General features: G+C 34.3%; 4 protein-coding genes across 6 annotated transcripts; 3 read left to right on the top strand and 1 right to left on the bottom strand.

The window, feature by feature from the left end:
• Positions 1-349: 349 nt before the first annotated feature.
• LOC118053062 (GTP-binding protein BRASSINAZOLE INSENSITIVE PALE GREEN 2, chloroplastic) lies at positions 350-3,984 on the top strand. The gene is made up of 4 exons (XM_035064200.1): positions 350-522; positions 624-2,002; positions 2,441-2,608; positions 3,068-3,984. Exons 1-4 carry the CDS (start codon positions 414-416, stop codon positions 3,419-3,421), a joined length of 2,010 nt encoding a protein of 669 aa, XP_034920091.1. The 5' UTR covers positions 350-413; the 3' UTR covers positions 3,422-3,984.
• A 503-nt stretch (positions 3,985-4,487) lies between these two features.
• LOC118053063 (protein EARLY RESPONSIVE TO DEHYDRATION 15) lies at positions 4,488-6,175 on the bottom strand. Of its 2 annotated transcripts, XM_035064201.2 has the most exons (3): positions 6,032-6,175; positions 4,902-5,291; positions 4,488-4,785 (listed from the first exon to the last, which is right to left on the bottom strand). In XM_035064201.2, exons 2-3 carry the CDS (start codon positions 5,272-5,274, stop codon positions 4,727-4,729), a joined length of 432 nt encoding a protein of 143 aa, XP_034920092.1. In that variant the 5' UTR covers positions 5,275-5,291; positions 6,032-6,175; the 3' UTR covers positions 4,488-4,726. The 2 variants fall into 2 exon arrangements, with proteins under 2 accessions (XP_034920092.1, XP_073266070.1); XM_073409969.1 differs by lacking the exon at positions 6,032-6,175 and having other exon boundaries at positions 4,902-6,014.
• Positions 6,176-11,992: 5,817 nt separating this feature from the next.
• LOC118053060 (N-acetylglucosaminyl-phosphatidylinositol biosynthetic protein gpi1) lies at positions 11,993-16,703 on the top strand. Of its 2 annotated transcripts, XM_035064197.2 has the most exons (9): positions 11,993-12,249; positions 12,528-12,914; positions 13,011-13,151; positions 13,231-13,337; positions 13,419-13,640; positions 14,054-14,548; positions 15,093-15,514; positions 16,151-16,241; positions 16,388-16,703. In XM_035064197.2, exons 1-9 carry the CDS (start codon positions 12,067-12,069, stop codon positions 16,521-16,523), a joined length of 2,184 nt encoding a protein of 727 aa, XP_034920088.1. In that variant the 5' UTR covers positions 11,993-12,066; the 3' UTR covers positions 16,524-16,703. The 2 variants fall into 2 exon arrangements, with proteins under 2 accessions (XP_034920088.1, XP_034920090.1); XM_035064199.2 differs by lacking the exon at positions 11,993-12,249 and having other exon boundaries at positions 12,774-12,918.
• A 1,508-nt stretch (positions 16,704-18,211) lies between these two features.
• On the top strand, positions 18,212-19,271 carry LOC118053059 (protein GAST1). Its single transcript, XM_035064196.2, has 4 exons — positions 18,212-18,524; positions 18,651-18,713; positions 18,798-18,831; positions 18,935-19,271. Exons 1-4 carry the CDS (start codon positions 18,453-18,455, stop codon positions 19,114-19,116), a joined length of 351 nt encoding a protein of 116 aa, XP_034920087.1. The 5' UTR covers positions 18,212-18,452; the 3' UTR covers positions 19,117-19,271.
• Positions 19,272-21,940: the final 2,669 nt, after the last annotated feature.

Genomic DNA, 21,940 nt, shown 5'->3' with positions numbered 1-21,940 from the left:
GGTTAATTAAATAAATAAACATTCAACCTAGTCAAACTAAGTTAAAATTTAGATAAAATCTAATTTTATTTAAAATAAAAAAAAAAACAATCTTATTTTAACTTTTTAAACAACTCTAAAAAAATCTTGAATTGAATTTACAATTAAGGATAGTGCTCCAAACGAGATCTAAATCTAATAAATCATTTTCTAACAAATTGACTGGGCTCATAGTTTTCATAGTGGCCCAATTCAACGGTACAAATACAACTGTTTAAGATGGGTTAATAACAGAAGGCCCAAGTAGAGGCCCAAAGATAGTTATTCTAGAAACAAGAAACGGTGCGTTTAGAACATGATCTTTCATTGCTCGTGCTCACTCTTTCGTCTTTCCTGCGAGCAACTTGGCTGCTTGAGAGCTTTGCTCGAAGGAAATGGCAGTTTTGTTGTCAACAGTAGCAGTGACCAAGCCAAGATTGAAGCTTTTTAACAACAATGGCATTAAACCAGAAATATCTTCAATCCCAATTAATATTTTCACTGGTAAGTCCATTCTTTTACTTTTTCTGCAGCTTTTTAATTCCTTTCCTTGCGGTGTTTAACCGGTAAAGCATGTTTTTAAGGCACCTTTTCTTTTTGTTTAGGATTGAGTTTAGAGAACAAGAAACACAAGAAGAGATTATGTTTTGTAAATTTTGTTGCTAAGAATCAAACAAGCATTGAAACAAAACAAAGAGGTCATGCTAAAATAGGACCTAGAAGAGGAGGTAAAGACTTAGTTTTGAGTGAAGGAAGAGAAGAAGATGAGAATTACGGACCTATTTGTCCTGGTTGTGGGGTCTTCATGCAAGATAAAGACCCAAACCTTCCTGGATATTATAAGAAAAGAGAAGTTATTGCTGAAAGAGATGAAGTAGTGGAAGAGGGAGGCGAGGAGGAGCATGTTGTAGATGAATTTGAAGGGTTTGAAGATGGTTTTGAAGGTGATGAAGAGAAGTTAGAGAATGGCGTTGAGGGTAAACTTGAGAAAAGTGATGGAAAGGAAGGTAATTTGGAAACATGGGCCGGTTTTGATTTGGATTCTGACGAATTTGAACCCTTTTTAGAAGATGAAGAGGGTGGTGATTCTGACTTGGATGGTTTTAGTCCAGCTGGGGTTGGATATGGTAACATTACAGAGGAGATAATAGAGAAACAAAGGAGGAAAAAAGAGCAGAAAAAGGTGTCCAAAGCAGAGAGGAAGAGGTTGGCTAGGGAGTCTAAGAAGGAAAAGGATGAGGTTACAGTGTGTGCTCGATGTCATTCTTTGAGGAATTATGGGCAGGTCAAGAACCAAACAGCTGAAAATTTGATACCTGATTTCGATTTCGATAGGTTGATCACAACTAGGTTGATGAAACCTAGTGGCAGTGGTAATGTTACTGTTGTTGTTATGGTTGTTGATTGTGTTGACTTTGATGGCTCATTTCCTAAGCGGGCGGTACAGTCCTTGTTCAATGCATTGGAAGGAGTCAAGGATGACCCTAGAGCTAGTAAAAAGTTGCCTAAGCTTGTTCTCGTGGGTACAAAGGTTGATCTCCTCCCTTCTCAAATTTCACCTACCAGATTAGATAGATGGGTTAGGCACCGTGCTAGGGCTGGAGGGGCGCCTAAGCTTAGTGGGGTTTATTTAGTTAGTTCTTGTAAGGATGTGGGTGTGAGAAACTTGTTATCATTCATTAAGGAATTGGCTGGTCCTCGAGGGAATGTGTGGGTTATTGGGGCTCAGAATGCAGGCAAGTCTACTCTAATCAATGCATTAGCCAAGAAAGGAGGTGCTAAGGTCACAAAGCTTACAGAAGCTCCAGTTCCTGGGACGACAGTTGGAATTTTGAGAATTGGAGGGATTCTATCAGCTAAGGCAAAGATGTATGACACTCCAGGTCTTCTACATCCATATCTAATGTCCATGAGATTGAATAGGGATGAACAGAAAATGGTTGAAATACGAAAGGAGCTACAACCTCGAACATATAGAGTGAAGGTAAGTTTTCCTCTCATTTCTTGTAATCTCTTTGGTTCAATATCATGGTGTGACTTGGCACTCTGCATACTTAGACCAATTTGCTCATGTTGCTCTGGTCAATATCTGTGTGCCTGTATGTGTGAACCTGGGAAATGAACTAAAATAATGTTTTGGTAATGAGCGTGTATTTTTACTCTGATATGTAATGATTCAAGTACCGAAACTTTTATTTACAGGATTTAGTCTCCTAAATTGAACAGCTTTTAAATTTTTTTGCTCTAAAGTTCCTTTTTGTAAGGTGAAATGGCTTATCTTTATATTGTTGAACGTTCTCAATTTGTCATTTGCTCACTGTTCTGAGGCTTCAAAGCATTCTATGCTGAGGCTCCTGTTATAGTTCCTAGGGTGCATATATACACTTTCTTTGAGTTCTTAAGAGCAATGGACCTTTTGCAGGCAGGACAGGCAATACATGTTGGTGGCTTGTTGCGACTGGATCTCAATCAAGCATCTGTGCAAACTATCTATGTCACAGTTTGGGCGTCGCCAAATGTTTCTCTGCACATGGGGAAGATGGAAAATGCTGATGAGTTTCGGAAGAACCATATTGGTTTTCGTTTGCAGGTAAATTTATGTATTCTTCAATAATTATACAAATACAGAACTTTGCTAGTTTGGTTCTATGTAGCAATGGGTGGTGGATGTCATGTGGCTTTCATGCACATAGAATATTGTTTGCACAGTTTCTATATGAGCAGAGAATTACTACTCTCCTATGGAAGAGTGCTTGTTTCATTTGTAGTAAAAAATTCAAATGGTCAGATTCTGGAGGAAAGAAAAAGAAAGGATGTCACTTCACCATGCAATTCCTTCCCTGTAGGGGAAATTGTGCCTTGATCCCCTTCAAAGTTTAGTGCATTAACAGGCTGCCAGTCTATCAAAGCACTCTCAAACTAGCACGTTTCATTTCACTTGCTGGAGTTTTATTTTCTTATTTTCTTGCTAGTTTTTAAGAAATTAAGATGGCTTGCATCTCATATAAATTTTACAGCCTGCCTAACTGTATCTGGCTTTCTCTTGCAGCCACCAACTGGTGAAGATCGAGCTTCTGAGTTAGGAAAATGGGAAGAGAGGGAGATCAAAGTAAGTGGAACTAGCTGGGATGCCAATAGCATTGATATTTCTATAGCTGGTTTAGGCTGGTTTTCTGTTGGCCTCAAAGGGGAAGCAACCCTGACTTTGTGGTCATTTGCTGGCATTGAGATCACTTTGAGAGAACCTTTGGTCCTTGACCGAGCACCATTCCTTGAGAGACCTGGATTTTTGTTGCCTAAGGCAATATCCGATGCTATTGGCAACCAAACCAAACTAGAAGCCAAAATTAGGAAAAAGCTTCAAGAATCGAGCCTGGATTTTCTATCCGAGGTTTCTGCTTAAACGGGAAGGAGATGATCAATGTCCCTTTCAAAGTTGCCTGCTCAAGTAGGAAAGAAGATCAGTTTGTTTCTCTTCCCAAAGCAACTTTTGGAATGGGAGATGTGTATTTGAAAGAAAATGGGCTGTTAGTAAGGTTAACTTCCCATCTGGGCAAATCAAGATTTTGGCAGCCGGGATTAGTGCAGCAAAGATTGCTTTAGATGACAGTTTCTTTCTTGACTTGATGGGTGAAGAGCCAGGGGAACGAAGTGTGAAAATGTGTCATTTGGATCAAATGTGTAATTTACAAACAAAGTGGTTGCATTTGCATATACAATATTAATACATTTTTGCTTATAAAATAGAGATATATTTAGAGTCAATTGAATAATACAATTTACAGTCCGTAAAGGGCATTGTATTCCACACTGCTTGATCTTGTCAGTGAAAGCAAGTTAGTTTACATTTTGCTTGTTCGACACTCGTGGATCTCGTTTGTCAGCGAACTGTAGTTTCCATATTTGCTTCCTTGTGATTATCAAGCAAATGTAATGATATTGCACTCTCCTTTTTCGCCAGTGTAATCCCTAGAATTGCAGTCAGGTTCAATGTATGAACTAGACAGGCAATGAAGCAAGCCCTTCATCTTGAAGGTTTAGGTTATCTCATTTGCAAGTTTCTGGGGAAATTCTTACTAATCTTATTTTACGTCATTGCAAGATTGCAAGTTTAATAATGTTTGCTATGCTTAGAATTTCAGTGACTGTCTTGTCTAGTTATATCCCTCTCAGTGATGCGCGATTAGAAGTGTTAGGTCAGTCAAGAGGGCACCGCGTTCCTGACTGCTTACCCACAGGCCATGGCATCCGAGAAAGAGACAGGAAGCAGGTAGCGCCTGGCAAGATTATTGCAAGTCGCTTTCCCACCCATGTTAACCAGTAGTGCCATTGGTACAGCGAACTAATCATGTGTGTCCCCTGTGAAGCATTGATGAGCACAAGGTCCACCAAATTGCCAACTTGAAATTAGGTTCTCGCAAATTGCTAAAGCATCAAAACCACTTGTGTAAAACATATAGGGAGCAAAATAAGAAGCAAAAAGAAATACTTTTTTTTAGCATTTCTGACTAAATTTTACATTTTCTTTTTTTACATTTCTGAGCAGTTTCTTGGATTAAACTAAGAGAAAGACAACGAGAATGAACAAGGAGTAATACAAGAGCTCCAACCTTGCTCTATACAGACTTACAAAAGCTAGTAGCTACATTAATCTATTCTGACTGGGGATAACTCCAACTCGAAGTCATGGCCTATCTGGATTGATGAATCAAGCGCTGGGTTTCAGACCTGTGTCCTTCTTTGGTGCCTCCACTTCCAACATAAAACCTGTAAAAATAGAGCAAAAACAAACTATCACCCCAACATCCCAACTTCTCAATTTTCTACAAAGTAATCATGCTAAATTTAACCCTATTCCATCTCAAAACATTCTCAAGACATACCATTTTCACGCATCCCATCGGAAGGTAAAGGAGAAAAGCTTTCTTCGATGAAACCTGCAAATTGAGCTTCCAGACTAGTAAAATAATCACCAGCATCAAGATCAAATGTATCCGGTAACAAATCAGCTACATCGTTCCCATCAAACCCGAAATCATTTTCAGCATTGTCATAAAATCCATTCTCATCTTGATGCTGACTTAGCCAGTAATCCCTGAACCAAGTTGTCGTTGTAACCAATTGCCACCATTCAGGAGAGAAATCCTCCACTTGTCTGTAAGCAGCAGGAACAAAAAGAGGTGCATCTGGGTTCAGTGTTGATCTGCCTCCTGAAACTAGTGCCATCCTTTTCATACCACAATCAAACCCTCCCATCCAAAATCTGCACCTCTCTACTCCAAATTAAGATAAAAAAAATTGAGATTCAATTCAATGCAAGCTCTCAAATTATCCCATTGCAAGCAAGTTCTAACTTGTGATTAACACTAATCAACTCATTAACCAACTTCTTTTTCTATTTGAGAATCATTCAAAATTGTTTACTTATTGATAAGTTCAAATCATTCAAAATCCAAGCCAAGATTCAACATTTATACAGAAAATTGTCATAATCAATGATAACCCAGCAAAAAAAAAAAAAAAAAGGTTATCCAGCAGCAATGAAGGAGTTAAAACCTTTACAATCCGCTCAGAATTAACAAAAACCATTATTAATCTGTTCTAGTAATTCAAGTCAAGTCAACGTTAAAATGACTAATTAACACCCAGCTCAATCAAGATTTATCAATTAGAAATGTTAATCACGCAATAAAACACTAATTAACAAGAAAAAAATTCAAACTTTACAATAACATCACATCAATCAACCACAAGATTTTACAGATGAACCAGGCAAAGCTCTATTTGATTACCGAGGGAAAAAAAACTATTTTTCCTCTACGGAAATTCAAAATCTTAAATTTCGAAAACCGATTAGCCCCTCATTTCCTTCTGTTTTACTTTATCCTTCATTTTCCTTCAGCTTTCTCAGCAAACAACAAAAAATCACTATAGAAAGCAAAAAAAAAAACCCGAATCAAAGCAGATCCGGGTAATTAAAAGCCTGATTGTTTTTTTTTTTTTCCCTTCTTACCTTAAGCGAGGACGAAGAAGAAAATATATGTTTCTCTTAAGGACGAAACAGCAAATGATACGGGCGTTTTAGGATGAAAACGCCAAATGAGGTGGTATTTATAGGGCGGGTGTGACCGAACCTGATTGGTGCGGGTCTTACGAGCCTTAGGTTCGGAATTACCGAATCAGCCTGTTGTTTTTTTATTATTTTGATTTGATTGGGTTTTACCTGGACAGCGTTGTTTTAAAATAGCCGGTTATTATCCGGTAATGGGTTGTCAACACGGAGTTTCCAGGTGTTTGTTTTTGACCTTTGACTTTTAAAGATAAGGATGGTTCCTGTGGCGGCATCATCGAGCTTGTATCGCTCGTTTTTAGAACATGGTTGTTTTTATATTTAAAAATATTTTTAAAAAGTTTTGAAAATTTTTTATTTTTTTATTTTTAATTAATTTTTTTATATTTTTAAATTATTATATTATACTAATATTAAAAATAATTTTTTAAAAATAAAAATTTTATTTTAATAAATTTTTAAATAAAAAATATTTTAAAAAACAATCATTACTATATTTTTAAAAAACTTCTTCAAGTTAGAAAAAAAATAAAATTGAACTAATACGGTGTACGGTTGTTTGTTATAGAGGAATTATTGATTTTGTAGGAATTAAATCTTAAAGTCTTAATTAATAAATTGAATTTTTGTCAATATAATAATTATTTACTAGTATAAAATAATTTGGACAGTCCTAATATAAGAAAAGACGAGATGTACTTTTTGATTTGAAAATACAGCATATTATTTTATATTTGTTTTTTTATTTTAAAATAATAATTAAATGTGATCCAGAGTTATTCAATAACAGTGTCTAATTTTAAATTATAAGTAGGTTTGTTTTATTTATTTTTTGCTAAAAAAAAATCCTTATTTACATGTTTTTAGTTGAATTTTTTATGCATAAAATTTGGATTAAAATTACTATTAAATATCAATCTAGTGGGGGTGGAGAAAATAGTTAACAGTAGTGGAGGATGGAGACAGGAGAGGAAAAGTCAAGGAAGTTAACAGCACGGGAGGTAATTAAGGCCTTAAGTGTCAATCTAGTGGGAGATGGAAAAAAATATGTAATTTGTGATAATTATTGTCAATCTACTGATATTAGATAGCGTTTGATTATTGTATTAAAATTAAAAAAAAATTGTGATAATAAAAAAAAAATAGTATATATTTTGTGTTTTAAAATAGAATAAATTTATTTTAAAACTATTTTATTTATAAATTTATTTTATATTTTTATCTTCATTCTTTTAATCAAATATATTTTTATTTTTTCAATCTCGACACATTAATAATCAAATACAATTTTTAGTAATTTTGATTTTTAATATTGATTTAAGAATTATGTTGCCTCGGCACCTTGTAAATACAATCCACCCTTAAATCATGTTTTTTACATCTTTGATTTTTAAATTTTTTTACTTTTGTCTCCAACTAAATTCAACATGTATAGTGATGAAAAAAGAGAAGGGATTTATATGTATGGAACTCTAACGGTAGAAAAAAAGTTCATGAACATGTCTTTGTTTCATATTAATTTTGATTTTTTTTAGAAAATTGTTTGAGAACTCGAAACTGTTGGAAGCTTTTGAATTTAAATGTTTTCCAAAGTATTTTTTGTATGAGTAAAATATTAAATTATTATTTCAAAATATTTTTCAATGTTTTAATATATTGATGTAAAAATATAAAAGAAATCTAGAATTATTGTTTTAGCATATTTTTCAATTAAAATACAAGGAAAAAAAGAAAGAATACATGAATCATGGACCCACCCATGTGAGCAATTATTGGAGTTGCAGCAAAAAAGCTACCTAATCAAAACGGCTGCGATGTAATATAGAAATCATCAATGGCCAGGATCATGGAATTTGATGATGACGCGTCTTTAAATGTGGGGCCACATTAGGTAACCCAACACCCCGCTCGGCGCGTTTAACACGTGGGCGGTAAGATAAAAACATGATCTTACAATGACACCTTACAGTCCGCCATGTCCGCACCGAAAATCTAAAAAGTTGATGATATACTTATTTAAAATAACGAGGAACAAATCTTACAAATTAAAAAGTTGAATAAATGAAATTGAAAAAAAATAATAGAGATCAAATCAAAAAATATTTCAAATAAAATAAGTAACAATCAAAAGAATGAGGACCAAATTAGATATATAAAAAATAGCAATTATAAAAATAAGGATCAAAGTTAATATAAAAATAAAATTTAAGAGATGAAATTGAAAAATAAATATTCAAACAAAATATATATACCAATCAAAAGTTTAAGGATTGAATTTAATATAATCAACGATATTTCACAACTTCCGGAAAGTGTTTTCCCCCTAAATTTTTCAGGAAAAACACTTTCCTAAAAAACCAAGCCAAATTTTCCTTTTACTAGAAAGTGTTTTCCATTTGACCAACTTTTCTACTAAGTTTGGAAAGTAATTTCCCGGAAACCACTTTCCGGAAAAAACAGTTAAAGGGAAAACACTTCCTGAAAACCAAGTAATTTTCTTTGACTGAAATTGACTGGAAAGTGTTTTTCGTTGACTAGAAAGTGTTTTTCGTTGACCGGAAAGTGTTTTCCGTTGACCAACTTTTCTAATGACAAACAAACACAAGAAAGTTTGGAAAATGGTTTCCCGAAAACTACTTTCCAGGAACAAACATGGCCTTCATGTCTATCCAGATTCCACTTCTTTTTTCTTTTTTTTTCTTTTTTATCATTTGATTAGCTCTTTTTTTTTTTTACAATTTTATCAATATATTTTTTTTTATATTTGTCTTGTACATTAAAATAAATGATTTTAAAAAAAATTAATCTGATTTGGGAGTCTATGCAATCTCTGCTGAAATGTTTGTTTTTATATTTAAAAATTATTTATTTATTTTAAATTAATTTTTATATATATTTTTACTTGATATTAAAAATATATTTTTTATATAAAAAAAATCATTATCACACTCTATTTATTGCATGCCAATAATGTTTTTTTATTTTTTTAAAAATTATTTTTGACATCAGCACGTCAAAACGATCCAAAAAGTACAAACCGTACTCAATTTTAGCAAAAAAAAAAAAAAAATTTGAATTTTTTCAAAAAACTGGTTTTGACCGCAATGCCAAACAGCCACTTAATCATCCTTATTTATTACATTCCCTCTTTTCGTCTTCGTGGGGCTACTCTTCTCTTGGTGGTGGTTTGAAGCTACTCTATCCTTCCCCACGATATTCATTATTTTTTCATCCATTTAAAACTTAAATCCCGTCCAGATTTTTTTTCTTATTTTACCTCTATAATTTAGTATAATTTAGGCACAGTTTATTCTTTCCTCTAAGACTGTATTTAAGTATGTTTTGATTTAAAAAAAAATAATAATTTTTAATAATTTCAATATGGTTATATAAAAAATCTTAAAATATATTTTTATATATTTTTCATTAAAAAATATTATTTAAAAATATCATCCTTCACAATATTAAATATATACTCGATGAACATTGTCGCAGTTAACTATTTTTGTTATGTATTTTTTGATTCATTGTCTTTGGGTCTTTTAAAGGTAAGTTGAGTGAGATTATAAAGTTATTGGTAGTTAGTATAAGGGTTTTTTTTATATGTTTTATTCCTTTTAACATTATGCATTGTTTATTTTTGTATTTTAAAATTTTTTTGATTATTTTTTTAAAATTAATATTTTTTTATATTTTTAGATTTTTTAATGTGCTAATATCAGAAATAATTTTTAAAAAAAAAAAAAAATATTTTTATATAAAAAATATTTAAAATAATCAACAAGCTTGCAAGTGTTTATGCACTGCTCTCAAAACTCTTCTCAATCTTCTCAAGATCATTGCCTGTGAAATAATATGTATTTCATGTTCACGGTTGATAGATGTGTTCACAGCAACATTTAATTATGTCATATCAAGGGTTTAAAGATCCATGATAAAAGATTTTTCCATCGATGATTTTTAAAAGATTAGCAAGTTCACGAGGTGGTTTGATTAAATTTGTGTTTCATCGAGATGGGCAAGAACGCGGGCGTGGTGAAAAAAATTTGATGAAGCATAAAAAAATTGGATTTGAGTTTTCCTAGCGGATATTATTTCATGCCAAAGAACTTCTTAATATTGAAATCAGTTTAGAATTTTTCAAGATGTTATGTGAAGATAAATGGATAGAAAAATAGATATTTTTTTTTGTTGAATTGAGAAAAATCCTCCTTTTTTCTATAGTTTATTTTTTAAAAAAATCTAAAGCTACTTTGCCTAGTAAAAAAACAAATTTGCAGAATAATTTTTTTTAATTAACATGGATGTTCAGGCTAGCTTGCACGTATTTCAACTAGTCACACAAGTCATGAAATTAACGACCATATAAGTTTTGAGTAGCTTTGAGATTTGTGAAATTCAAAACTTGATGATTTTTAAGAAACAAATTCAAGGACTTGATTAGTTAAGTCACACTCTTGAATTGCACTATTTTTTTTTTATTAACGTGAATATTCAGGTCAGCTTTTTGCGCTTTTCAATTAATTTTACTGGATTTTAAAATTAATAATTATATTAATCTCCAATAATTTTAAAATTTATAAAACTTAAACTAATAAATCTTTAGAAAACAAATTTACATCAATTACTTGCTTTGTAAGCCCATATCACTGTAACATGCGGTTATCATAGTTGAAGTGTAAATAAAGTTGTAGCTTCCCGAAAAAATAAAAGATAATTGATTAAAAAAAAAATGACAAGCCGGGTAATACCTTCTTTATTATTGGGTTTTGACTAGTTGAAATTCAAAAAAATTCAAACTCTTTAACGTGTTATTATAGTTCTGATAAAGTTATTTTTTATCGTTTCTAATATATTATTTTAGCAAAATTCCCAGCTTAAATTATCATAATTGATTATGTAATTTTTACATGGTTGTACATGCTGGCCATCAATAAATAGCATGATTTAAGAAATAATTATATAAAAAAATTTATTTTCTAAAATGTAACATCCATGCATTACATCTATGATGGGGGGAAAAATGATAGTTGCAACGGTGACGTATTACAATGCAGCAGAAAATAAAAAATACTCTACGAGACAAACTTTTATTTTATTTTTTAATTATGCTTGTGATTCATAGTCAAGTCTTGATGTGTGGATCCAGCTAACCTAACCCAACTACGCTGTTAGAAAAATAAACAAGGCTTGTCTCCTGATGATGGATTGTTATTAGTTCATGATCCATGAACAAAAAACAAAAATTAAGGTAATTTTTTTGCCATAGATATAAGAAATCAAGTATGTTCTTGTTTCCTGCTCATGAAATCAAAGGTAATTGTAATTTTTTAAAATTATTTTTGTTTTAAAAAAATACTAAATTAATGTATTTTAAAATATTTTTTTTATAATTTTAATATGCTGATATAAAAATTAAAAAATTATTTTGATATATTTTTAATTTAAAAAGTACTTTACACCACTTTACTAAATACACATTTCAACTCGATTTTTTTTAAATATTATTTTTAATGTATTTTTTATTAAAAAATATATTATATTATTAAATACATACTTAAACCCTCATCTAAACAAATTAAGTTGACAAATTCAAGATATGAAATGTAACCTGGATTGAAACTGAATATGATAAAATGTTATCTTGATAAAACTTTTTAATATAATAAAAAAATAATTAACCTGATAAATCATAAATTATGTCAACAATCCAAATCCTTTTTCAAAACCCAAACCCGTTCTCCAATGGAATTTGACAGCCAGACTTCTCATCATCGGAACCAAACCTTTTTCTAAGAGGTAAAATTAAAGCTTAGAATGTATCTGGGCAAATAAAATGCAGACAGATTATTATCAAGTTTGGCCCATTATAAAATGAGTCGAGGCCCATCATGCCTCCACTTGCATCATTGCTTCGCAACGGGGCTTTTCAGCTTCTTCTATGATATCCCAGTTGTCGCAGCAGCGATTTCACAAAAATGAGAACCAAGTTAAGAATTTGGTGGCCAAATCAACTGGCTTCATCTGAACCAGCAACACCTTTGAATAGGAATAATCTCTTGCTCGGTTGGTTTGCTTCCTGTTCTTCTGTTTCTGTTGATGTTGTAGTGGCCTTTGCTTGCAACGAAGCTTCATTTTCTCACTCCAATTCTACGCTCCAGGTAAAAAAGAAGTGATTTTTGTCTTTTTTCTCGGTATATTTTTATGAAACACAAGTTAAATTTTACTGGTTTTGCTTCTTTTGTGTTTTCATTGTGGAACAATTTAAATAATGCTAGTATATCAACTTTTTGCCTAGGAAGTTATGGTTTAGGTTTGATTTTTTTCCAGTCAATGTAGTATTGGAAGCTGTTGTAATCCTGCTAAAAGGTTAGATTTTAGTGGTAGTGAAGTGGGTTATGTGAAAGAAATTTAATTGGGTTGTTATTTTTCTGAACAGGAGATTCTCAGCGGCGTAAATGGGAAAATGCCAGTGTTTTTACAGGAGAGAGCGGCCTTTTCGCTTTTGGGTCAGTGTGTTTTGTATGGAAGAGGTAATGGGAAAATGTTGAGGGATGGAATGGAAGGTGGTGATTGGAGTACTGATGGTTTTGATTCGGTGATGAATAGCCGGGATCTGTCCGATGGAAAGGATGGAGGGAGTAGTTGTGGGTGCAATGAACTTGATGGGTCGCATGAACAATGCAGGAAAGAGTGTGTTGAAAACGGGCTTTGGATTCAGTTGGTGTATGATTCTTGTGAAGGATATGGTAAAGACGTTCACTGGGTTCCAAAACTGCATCACTTGCATTGGAATGGGCAGATAGTTTCTCATTGCAATGTTCACGTATGTAAGTCATGCTCACTTCTACTATTCTGTTTTCGTCTGTAGCTGGTAGTGATGTTAATTGTCTCTTGTTTCTTATTGTTTGACCAAATTTAGGTTGTCGTTTATGAAATTCCTGTATATGGGGTGCACCATTTCTCACTGAATCTTTGGAAGTCTTCCAAGCCAGTGAAAGATCCTGTCAAGAAACCCAAGTGGGTTAATGAACTTGAGAAAAATCAGCCTCTATTGGACTTGGTAATCTAGTTCCCAGATTCATCTTGTGAAAATGGTTCATTTGTGTGCTTCTTAAGTTGATTTCCATGTTTCATGACAGGATACAGTCATTCTGGCTATCAACAGTGCTGCAGCTGCTAAATTAGCTCTTGAGACACGTGCAGGCTTTAAGAGATCTGTTTCTGGGTTTTTAATCATCATAAGCAGGTACTGTCTAGCAAACTTTGTTGCCCACCACCTCCCGCTCTGGTTGCATTTTTTTTTATGGAGTTTGCTGTGTCTTTTCAGGTCTATTGCTTTCATGTGGCAAGTATTGGCCATTTTTGTGGCAACAATTTCCACTCTATTCTACATTGTTCTCCAGTTATTCCATAATTTTTCAAGTTTTGGATCAAAAACACGGATATACACTACATCAGCAAGGGTGTTCTGCACTACATGGACACAAATTCAAATCCGCTGTTGTCAGATTTTGTACTGGCCCATCGTTCTTCAAGATAATGGCCTTAGGTGATGGCAGAGTTCTTTAGTCATATAAAGTTTCAAATGCCATGACTCATAAGATTTTACCATTTTGTGAAATGGAATATGGTGTGAGATTTTTTAGTTTAATACCAATTTTATCAATCAATAAAGAATTGTAAGAATTTTTTGCTTCTTTAATGGGAAATAAAAGTTGGATCTTCCTCCTCATGGCCTGATTTCATACACTCTTGAGTTGTCCTCTGCTTGACTTGCTTGTGGAATTTTATTGAACAAGTAACCTGTTGAACCTACATGTAAAGTATCTTTTCGAAACCGGGGCCGCAATTGATGCTCTTTACATCCAATATTCTGAACCTCCTGTTGTCATGAGTTTTTGGAACAAGTTTTATTATTCATTCCTCATCATTCTGATTTTTTTTTTTAATTTTACTCTGAAGGTCACAGTCATGCGTGGAATATAAGGAGAATGCTGCGTTACATAGGAATTCTACGTGGTCAAGTTTAGCTGTTGATCTTCTTTTGGGAAATTTGATGGGCTTGGCACTCTTAGTTCATGCTGAATCTGTTTGCCAATGGATTTTGACCTTTGCCAATGTCATTACCAATGAGTTATTGCGCTCAGGTTCTGTGTGGTTGATGGGAGTGCCAGCAGGTTTCAAGTTGAATACAGAACTGGCAGGAGTTCTTGGCATGATTTCTCTTAATGCAATACAAATTTGGTCTACTCTTTGGATCTTTATTGGTTTTCTCTTCATTTATTTCATCAAAGGACTTGCTCTACTGGGGATTCTTTTTGGGGCAACTATTCCTGCTGCTTTGATCATAGATATGGTTTCCATAGCAACATTGCATGTGTCAACTCTTCATTGGGCAATCTCACTTTTGTATTCCTGGCAAATTCAGGCTTTAGCAGCTCTGTGGCGTCTTTTCAGGTAAAATTTGACCATCCCCTGAAGATTCTATCTGCAATTGTCAACCAAAAGTAGTTACTGTTAAATAAACCGTTGTCTGTTTTCTGTAATTTGTGATGGCGCAACTTATGGGGCATGTCATGTGGTTGATAGTGAAGGTGCTCCACATCCTTGATCTCCACATTCTCATGTGTGCACATTCCCAGATGCAAGTAATTGATCTTTGTTATATATGTGATGTTACTGGCCTTGGGTTTCAATGAAAGGTCGTTGATTAGCTTCCAATGCAAGAAAGATTCCAAGTTACATGTAACAAGAGTAGTAAATTTGAGATATGGTTAGTGGATGCTATATTTGATTGAAATAGATCATTCTAGATAACCTTGTTATGGTCCAATACTCTTTGCAACGGAACTGGGAAGGAAAATCTCGTTTATTTATCTGTGCTTCAGTGTTCGATTTAGATACTTTAATCAGTGGACTCTCAACATAATTGATTATATGTCTATGGCTGTGCTGTTTCTTTGATTCATGTTGCTCACAGAGTTCCTCTAACTGTTGACAGGGGTCGAAAGTGGAATCCTTTGCGTCAGAGATTAGATAGCTATGACTACACCGTGAAGCAACATATTGTGGGTTCCCTTCTGTTCACTCCACTTCTCCTTCTGTTACCAACAACTTCTGTTTTCTACATGTTCTTCACCATTTTGAGCACGACCATTTCTCTTACTTGTATATTGATTGAAGTCACAATATCCATGATTCATAGCACACCATATATTAAAATTTTCCTTTGGTTGATGAGACGGAGAAGATTTCCCTCTGGGATTTGGTTTGAAATTGCATCTTGTCAGAATGATTCTCTGGAGTTTGCATGTCATGACAAAGTATGTTCTTCCTCTGAGAAGTCTTATCGAAACAACAACAGAGGCAAAAACAGATCCAGCATTATGGTCTCATTTCTCCACAGCAACTTTTTGAGTATAGGTGAGTCAGTCTATTTTTTGTTCAATTGTTTTTACTATCACCTAATGCATGGTAGCAGCAGGGATGTCTTTTAATTTCCGGTTGTGGTAGGAGTAGATTGGCACGCTGAATATTTTGGGCTTATTTTGAGAGATGCGTGGTCATTCTATTCAAGACAGTTGCTCTCTCAGTAGTTAGTACTCTGCATGAGCTGTCTAGTAGCTGAACCAAGTTGGGGAAGTGGAAGTCAGTAAATAAGTCAGCAAGGGTGTAATCTGCAATGACATGACCATGAATTTAGAACCTTATTCCTAATTCAGGCATGGATTTCTCCCAAGTACATCATTTAGCCTAAGACATTCCTGGAAAATTAGGTAACCACATGTGAATTTCAATCACCATTCACTTCATTTTAGGTATCACCTACTCTTTTCCTCTCAGTTCTTTTCTTCCCACTTTTGAATATGCCTCATTGTTTCTTCGCTTGCCAACAAATTCAGGTATTAATCTCCAGTTACAAACTTGGTCATAAGTTTCAAGTAGAAACTACTTAACAAAAAAAATCCTCAGATGAAAATACATTCACCTGGCACTTTAATTCTTGGTGCCTTTGTTATGATTTTTATTGGGCCAACTGTAATGAGAAAAATGTTGCAGGACAAGTAGTTTTGCCTCACTATAGAAAGGTTTTCTCTGGAGTATCTGATTTTGCCATTACATCAGCTCATGGAGCTCTTACTGGTAAAAGGTGAGTTACTTTCGTGTGAATATTCATACTCATATTCATATCCATCTCATCTCTCAGGTTTCTAATAGCTGGCATTCTGTCAGCTTATGTCAATCTACTTGTAGACTTTATTCTCTCATGTCCTCACATTTCCATTTGTTTCACAGAACCGTATCTACTTTGGGGACCTGCCTGCCTTCAACAATGCCATGGTTGTCTATCCCGGCAAGAGAGTATTGGTGCCTCTGCCGCAATTCAGTTCTTGCATGCATGGAGGAACGTGATTGCAATGAATGTCAATGATTTGTTTGACCTAATTTGAGTCTCAGAATCCTGCATCTTTTCCTTGCCTTTTTTTCCCCTGTGGTATGGAAAAGTTCTGCGGATAGCCTTTCTCATCCTTTTGTGCATTCTGTGAGGGAAAGGATAGATGTGTTCTACTAGATGAAAAAAAAGAAGAAGGAAGAAGATTAAGATTATCAATGAACGTGTTGCATTCTTGTCCTACTCCCAACCACAGAAACATTCTACAGCAGCAAGAACTCATCTTGGTTAGCGATGGATTAAACCCTGTAATTAATTGACTAAACCGCATGCATCAATGACATCAACGGCCAGGATAATTATCAAGATAGTAATCTCTGATTGTTTAATCTTACTGGTAAAAAGCATAGTTAGGAGCTAGTCTAACCCGACAAGTTGAATCGGTGATTCATCAACCCGAGGCCTATTTAGGTCCTACCTCAGGCAAAATGAGTAAAGGGGTACGAGTTTCTCAACAATTCTTGAAGCCACGATGCTACCTCATACCTGCCACTGAACACTGGCCACGCGCGCATGTTAGCACCAGGTAGTGTCCATTTTGGAAGCAAACAAGCAGCAAAGATCACGAGAGTACACTAACATAACCAACAGATAAAATACCTAACCTAAATGGCCTGGATGGGCGGCCAGGACAGAATATCTCACTGTCTTACATTTCCAAGATTACAAAAAGAAGAGTATAACAAACAAAACTAGTCACGGGAAAAAGGATAGACTAATACCAGAAACGTCTCTTGTCTTTGCCTTCCCATGAAGACAGTAGACAGACGAGTGTATGGTATCTGCAAGTTCTTCAATCACTGTCATATCTGTTGTATGACTTGTTTATGTTGGGAATTCGATGCCCCTTTCGCGAAACTTGGTATGTTCTTGCATGTGAATGCACATGCAAGCAAGGTAGAGTCCTATATCACAATCATATTAGCAGTTCTCACATGGATATAGAATCATAAGAAGATTTGGGAATGAATTCTCTCTCCTACTTAGATATTCAAGTGAGCCGGTAGCTCTTTTGTCAATAGTTAAGTTGCGGTAACGAGTCAACTAAGAAGAGAGAAGATATAACTATTTAGGAGATGATTTAGTAGTAAAAGCTTAGGATTAAAGGATTTGTTTTTTCTATAGTTTCAGGTTCGAGCTCTGTGGTTACTAATATGATGATCACTAGAGGTTTATATTGTTATTAACTTCAAGATTCGTGGAATTAGTCGAGGTGCGTGCAAACTGGTCCTGACACTCATATTAATAATAATAATAAAAAAGATACTTGGTTTGAATCTTATTATTTGTATTTTTTAATACATATATAAATATGTGATTTTTTTAATCTATATATAAAATATGTGATTGAATAGAAATATGGAGTTGAGAACTTTTACTCATTGAATTACTATTTATACTTTTAACACTCACCAGATACTTTCATATTATTCTAAAAGAAAAATAGAAAATAACCACAGGGTTTCACGACAGGTACTAATCCAATATATGAAGAAATCTTTCTCTGTTTTTCTTATTTTTGCCATGATCTCAAGTAGATGATTAGAGGGTAAACAAAATCAGAATTGGACTTGCTAATTAAACTATATGAACTTTTCCAAGGTTATAAGAATATTAATCAACTTATAAACTGTATTAATTTTGTTACATTTCTTGTATTTTTCTGAATTCTGGAATCTTAATCTGTTGTGTCATGTAGCACTTTTTCATGCGTACAAGGCAGCACTAAAGGTTTTGCTCAGAGAATTGATTTATGGTCATCTAACTGCCTCTAAATACCCTTGAATCCATCCATTCCTGGACAACAACAACTCATTCCCATTAAACTAAAACCTCTCTCTCTCTCTCTCTCTCTCTCTCTCTCTGCTCCCGAGTGTGGTTACAGTAGCTCTCTCTGCTTAGAACAAGATGTCGAGGAAGCCAAGCATTAATGTGATCCTCTCCCTAGTTTTGCTGCTTCTTTTGATAGTAGAGAATTATGTAAGCTCTCTCATTTCTATCTCATGTCCTCTGTTTCTTCATCAATGGGCGCAAGATGGCAACAGTATTTCTATCTCATATATCTTCTTGTGACTGAATCATGCACGCCTTGCTAACCTTTTTCAGGCTAACATCACAGAGGCTCCAACCCCTCAGCCCCAACCAAACAAAAATAGCAACCGTCCACCGGTAAGATTTCTATTGGTGCGCGAGCTTAATTCTCTTAATCATGTGCTAATGATCTAAATCTCTCGATTTCTTGGATAATTCTAGCATGGCACCACTCAAGGGAGCCTTAAACCTCAAGGTAATCAAGGTTCTATTGCTGAATGATCTCCACAGATTGAATACAAAAAAAACGACGCATTTCAAAGCAAGTAACATAAAATGCTGTGTTGGCTCACTTGCAGAGTGCGGACCTCGCTGCACTGGTAGATGCTCCAAGACAGCCTTCAAGAAGCCATGCATGTTCTTCTGCCAGAAGTGCTGCGCCAAGTGCTTGTGTGTGCCTGCCGGAACTTATGGGAACAAGCAATCATGTCCCTGCTACAACAACTGGAAGACCAAGAGGGGAGGCCCCAAGTGCCCTTGAAGACCTAATTAATCGACTCTCTCTCTCCCTTTTCTGCCTCAATGTAGCTTCCTCTGTTCATTTATATTGTTCAAACTGGGTTTCAGCAAAAATAGCAATAAATCTCTCACCCGTTAAAAATGTTTAACCCAGAATTTATATAGTTTTATTTTTTTTTCCAACTTGATATCAATTTTTATTTTTTTTATCTACTGAAATTGATTTTTTTTAAATAAAATAAAAAAGCAATCCATTTTTTCACAAGTATATAACATGTTTTGTTTTTCTTGATGGAAATCTAATATAATCTCTTAAATAGCGTAGATTCTTGAATGAAATATTGTTGTATCACATGATTTCATAATCTTACTAAGAAAATTTAATAAAAATCCAAATAATACACCATTCAACTGATCTTATACTATAATAAAATCTTGAACACCTTTGAATGTGGATTCACCTTGTTTAAAATATAGTTTTCTTATTTATTTTTTGCTTTGACATCGGTCACTGAACTGTTAACATCATAGTTTTCAGACCTGGTCCGGTCCAAGATTTGAATTTCAGGTTTTGATCGGGTCGCCGGGCTGGCTGGGTCAATTTTTATTTTTTTTAAATCAAAACGATATCATTTTAGGTAAAAAAAAATAAAAATCAACAAGTTCCATCCAGATTTTTGATCGGGTCACCTCGAGTTTTTTCTTACACTATTTGTTCTTCAATTCGGCCAGTTCCAGCCCCGAGTCAGCCAGATCCCGGATTGACCCATCAGGTCAGGCCGGGTTTTAAAATATAATTAACATAAATAAATTATTTTTATAAAATTATATCGTTTAATCTTTTTTTATAAAAAGGTTTTTGACGTTGACCCAGTTATTCTATATTAAATTTAATTGGATAAATCATATTATTAAAAACTTAATTGAAAAAACTCGTCAAGTCCGACCGCCCTCAAGAAGTTCTGCTTTTTTTTTCTTTTTTTTTCGTAAGAGATGATCGATAATAAACTAATACTACATCATACGCAGGTAGTCATGCGGGAAGAAGCATAAGAAAATTCAGGCCATTCAATCTCTTAAAGCCAAATCTGATGACGGAGGCCTGAGGCTTCTTAGAGCCAAATTCGACCCACCAAATAAAAAACCCATATGTCTAATCAAAGAAAAAGAGGTTGGAAAATTCTCCAAAAAAATTAAAAAAAGGGTTGTTGAAGATGACTGTTGTAAGAGCAATACTTTAACCATTTTTTTATTTTTTTTAATTTAATGTTTCAAAAAGCTCAAGACTTCTTGTTAGTTGTTGGAGTCTCGAGTCCATGGGAGATCTCAAAAGTTTATATTTTTTGGATTTAAAAATACTGAAAGAACATTGTCACATAAAATAACAATGAAAGAACCAAAGAAATAGGCAAGCTTGCCTGGTTAATTCATATTGATAGCTAATCTTTCTTTTTTTTATTTATTTCAACATGTTTCTGCCTAACTTCTATATCAAGGAAACGTTAGTGGGCACATGTTTATGCCATGCATATGATTTCAAAAAGTCAATGTTTGAACCATTGGTAATAAATCTAGTTCACATCGAAAACTCGTGACTGGAGTTAGATTTCAAGTTAAATAGAACAAAATATAGACATGATCAAAACTAGTTTACATAACTGGATTGATTTATAATTAAATTTAGTGGAATTAACACCGAGAAAAATTTTCAAAAAATAAAATAATGTTATTTTAATAAAATTAATTGATTTAAAATGAATCAATTTTTTAATGGCTTGATTATATTTTTGGATCGGCCTACGAACCGGGTTTAGAACCATGGTTATAACCGAACCAGAAACTGCAAAGCTGAATCATTCTCCTTTGACTTCCTAAATCATTGCTTGGGGCGTTAGTTGATATGGCGGCCGGAAAAATATGGTTTCCTTGGCATATTCGTGTAAATATTCTTGTTCATGACGCAGCTGCACGCTGTGTTTCCTAGCCATAAACCATAAGTCAAAAATTGAGTAGTGCCTCCTTGTGAGATATTCTACAATTAAAAACATGGTGGTTCTGCTCTGCTCTCCTGTGAAAAGGACGCAGGGACCATTGGCAACCATCAATGCAAGGCGACGACTATCACTCACCAATTCCCAACAAGAATTTCATGCTCCCAAAAAATCAATTCATGTTACTCTACGGAAAAAACAAGTTGTTTTTGTTTTCTTTAATCTTGTGAGCAAAAAGCCAAATAAATTCAATTGCAGGGCTCTTGAAACAGAGTCAGAGAATGGAAAACACATCCAAGTCCTTAAATGTTAATGATAAATATAAAACTAATAGCATGGATTGATACTGTTGAAATCGATTAAGAACACCAATCCCTCTTCACGGTGCAATCAACGCTAGTGACAGGAAAAGCTCATTTGATCAAACTTTGATTAAATATATCTGGATCAAACTCAATCCAGTTGAGATTACAGGATACATATGTCTAGAAACAGAGAACTTAGAGCCAAGAAAACAGGGGAATGTTCCTTCCATCTGTTATACATGGAGAGAACCCAAATCTCTACACAGCAAAACAAAAACATGGATTTGCAGAGGATTCTCTTAAAAGCTTGCTTAATCATGCAGCGCGCTTGTTCATGGGAGTACCGATCTTGCTGCCATGCTTGTTGTTGTGTAGAACCAAGCTTGCGGGGTGGTGTTTGGGCTTAAGATCACCAGTGATCATGACTTCTCGCTCTTGAATCTGCAATGGAAGAGCGGCGCTTTTCTGTGTGGTGGCGGCGGCGGTGTCTACTTTCACAGTTTGTGGACGTGGGTAGAAGAAATCTGTGGGGAAGAAGTTGTACTGAAGA

Source organism: Populus alba, chromosome 6 (assembly GCF_005239225.2).
Source record: "Populus alba chromosome 6, ASM523922v2, whole genome shotgun sequence".
Taxonomy (NCBI): domain Eukaryota; kingdom Viridiplantae; phylum Streptophyta; class Magnoliopsida; order Malpighiales; family Salicaceae; genus Populus; species Populus alba.
Note: the sequence above shows the minus strand (reverse complement) of the source record. Positions and strands in the feature narration are given on the sequence as shown.

Bases quoted from the DNA above. Each gene is read 5' to 3' on its own strand.
- LOC118053062 (XM_035064200.1), top strand. From the start codon at position 414: ATGGCAGTTTTGTTGTCAACAGTAGCAGTGACCAAGCCAAGATTGAAG. The intron at 523-623 runs GTAAGTCCATTC...CTTTTTGTTTAG, and splicing joins CCCAATTAATATTTTCACTG to GATTGAGTTTAGAGAACAAG. The intron at 2,609-3,067 runs GTAAATTTATGT...TTTCTCTTGCAG, and splicing joins ATATTGGTTTTCGTTTGCAG to CCACCAACTGGTGAAGATCG.
- LOC118053060 (XM_035064197.2), top strand. From the start codon at position 12,067: ATGAGAACCAAGTTAAGAATTTGGTGGCCAAATCAACTGGCTTCATCT. The intron at 12,250-12,527 runs GTAAAAAAGAAG...TTTTCTGAACAG, and splicing joins ACTCCAATTCTACGCTCCAG to GAGATTCTCAGCGGCGTAAA. The intron at 13,152-13,230 runs GTAATCTAGTTC...GTTTCATGACAG, and splicing joins ATCAGCCTCTATTGGACTTG to GATACAGTCATTCTGGCTAT.
- LOC118053059 (XM_035064196.2), top strand. From the start codon at position 18,453: ATGTCGAGGAAGCCAAGCATTAATGTGATCCTCTCCCTAGTTTTGCTG. The intron at 18,525-18,650 runs GTAAGCTCTCTC...AACCTTTTTCAG, and splicing joins TTTTGATAGTAGAGAATTAT to GCTAACATCACAGAGGCTCC. The intron at 18,714-18,797 runs GTAAGATTTCTA...GGATAATTCTAG, and splicing joins AAAATAGCAACCGTCCACCG to CATGGCACCACTCAAGGGAG.
- LOC118053063 (XM_035064201.2), bottom strand. From the start codon at position 5,274: ATGGGAGGGTTTGATTGTGGTATGAAAAGGATGGCACTAGTTTCAGGA. The intron at 4,786-4,901 runs GTATGTCTTGAG...CTATTTTTACAG, and splicing joins CGATGGGATGCGTGAAAATG to GTTTTATGTTGGAAGTGGAG.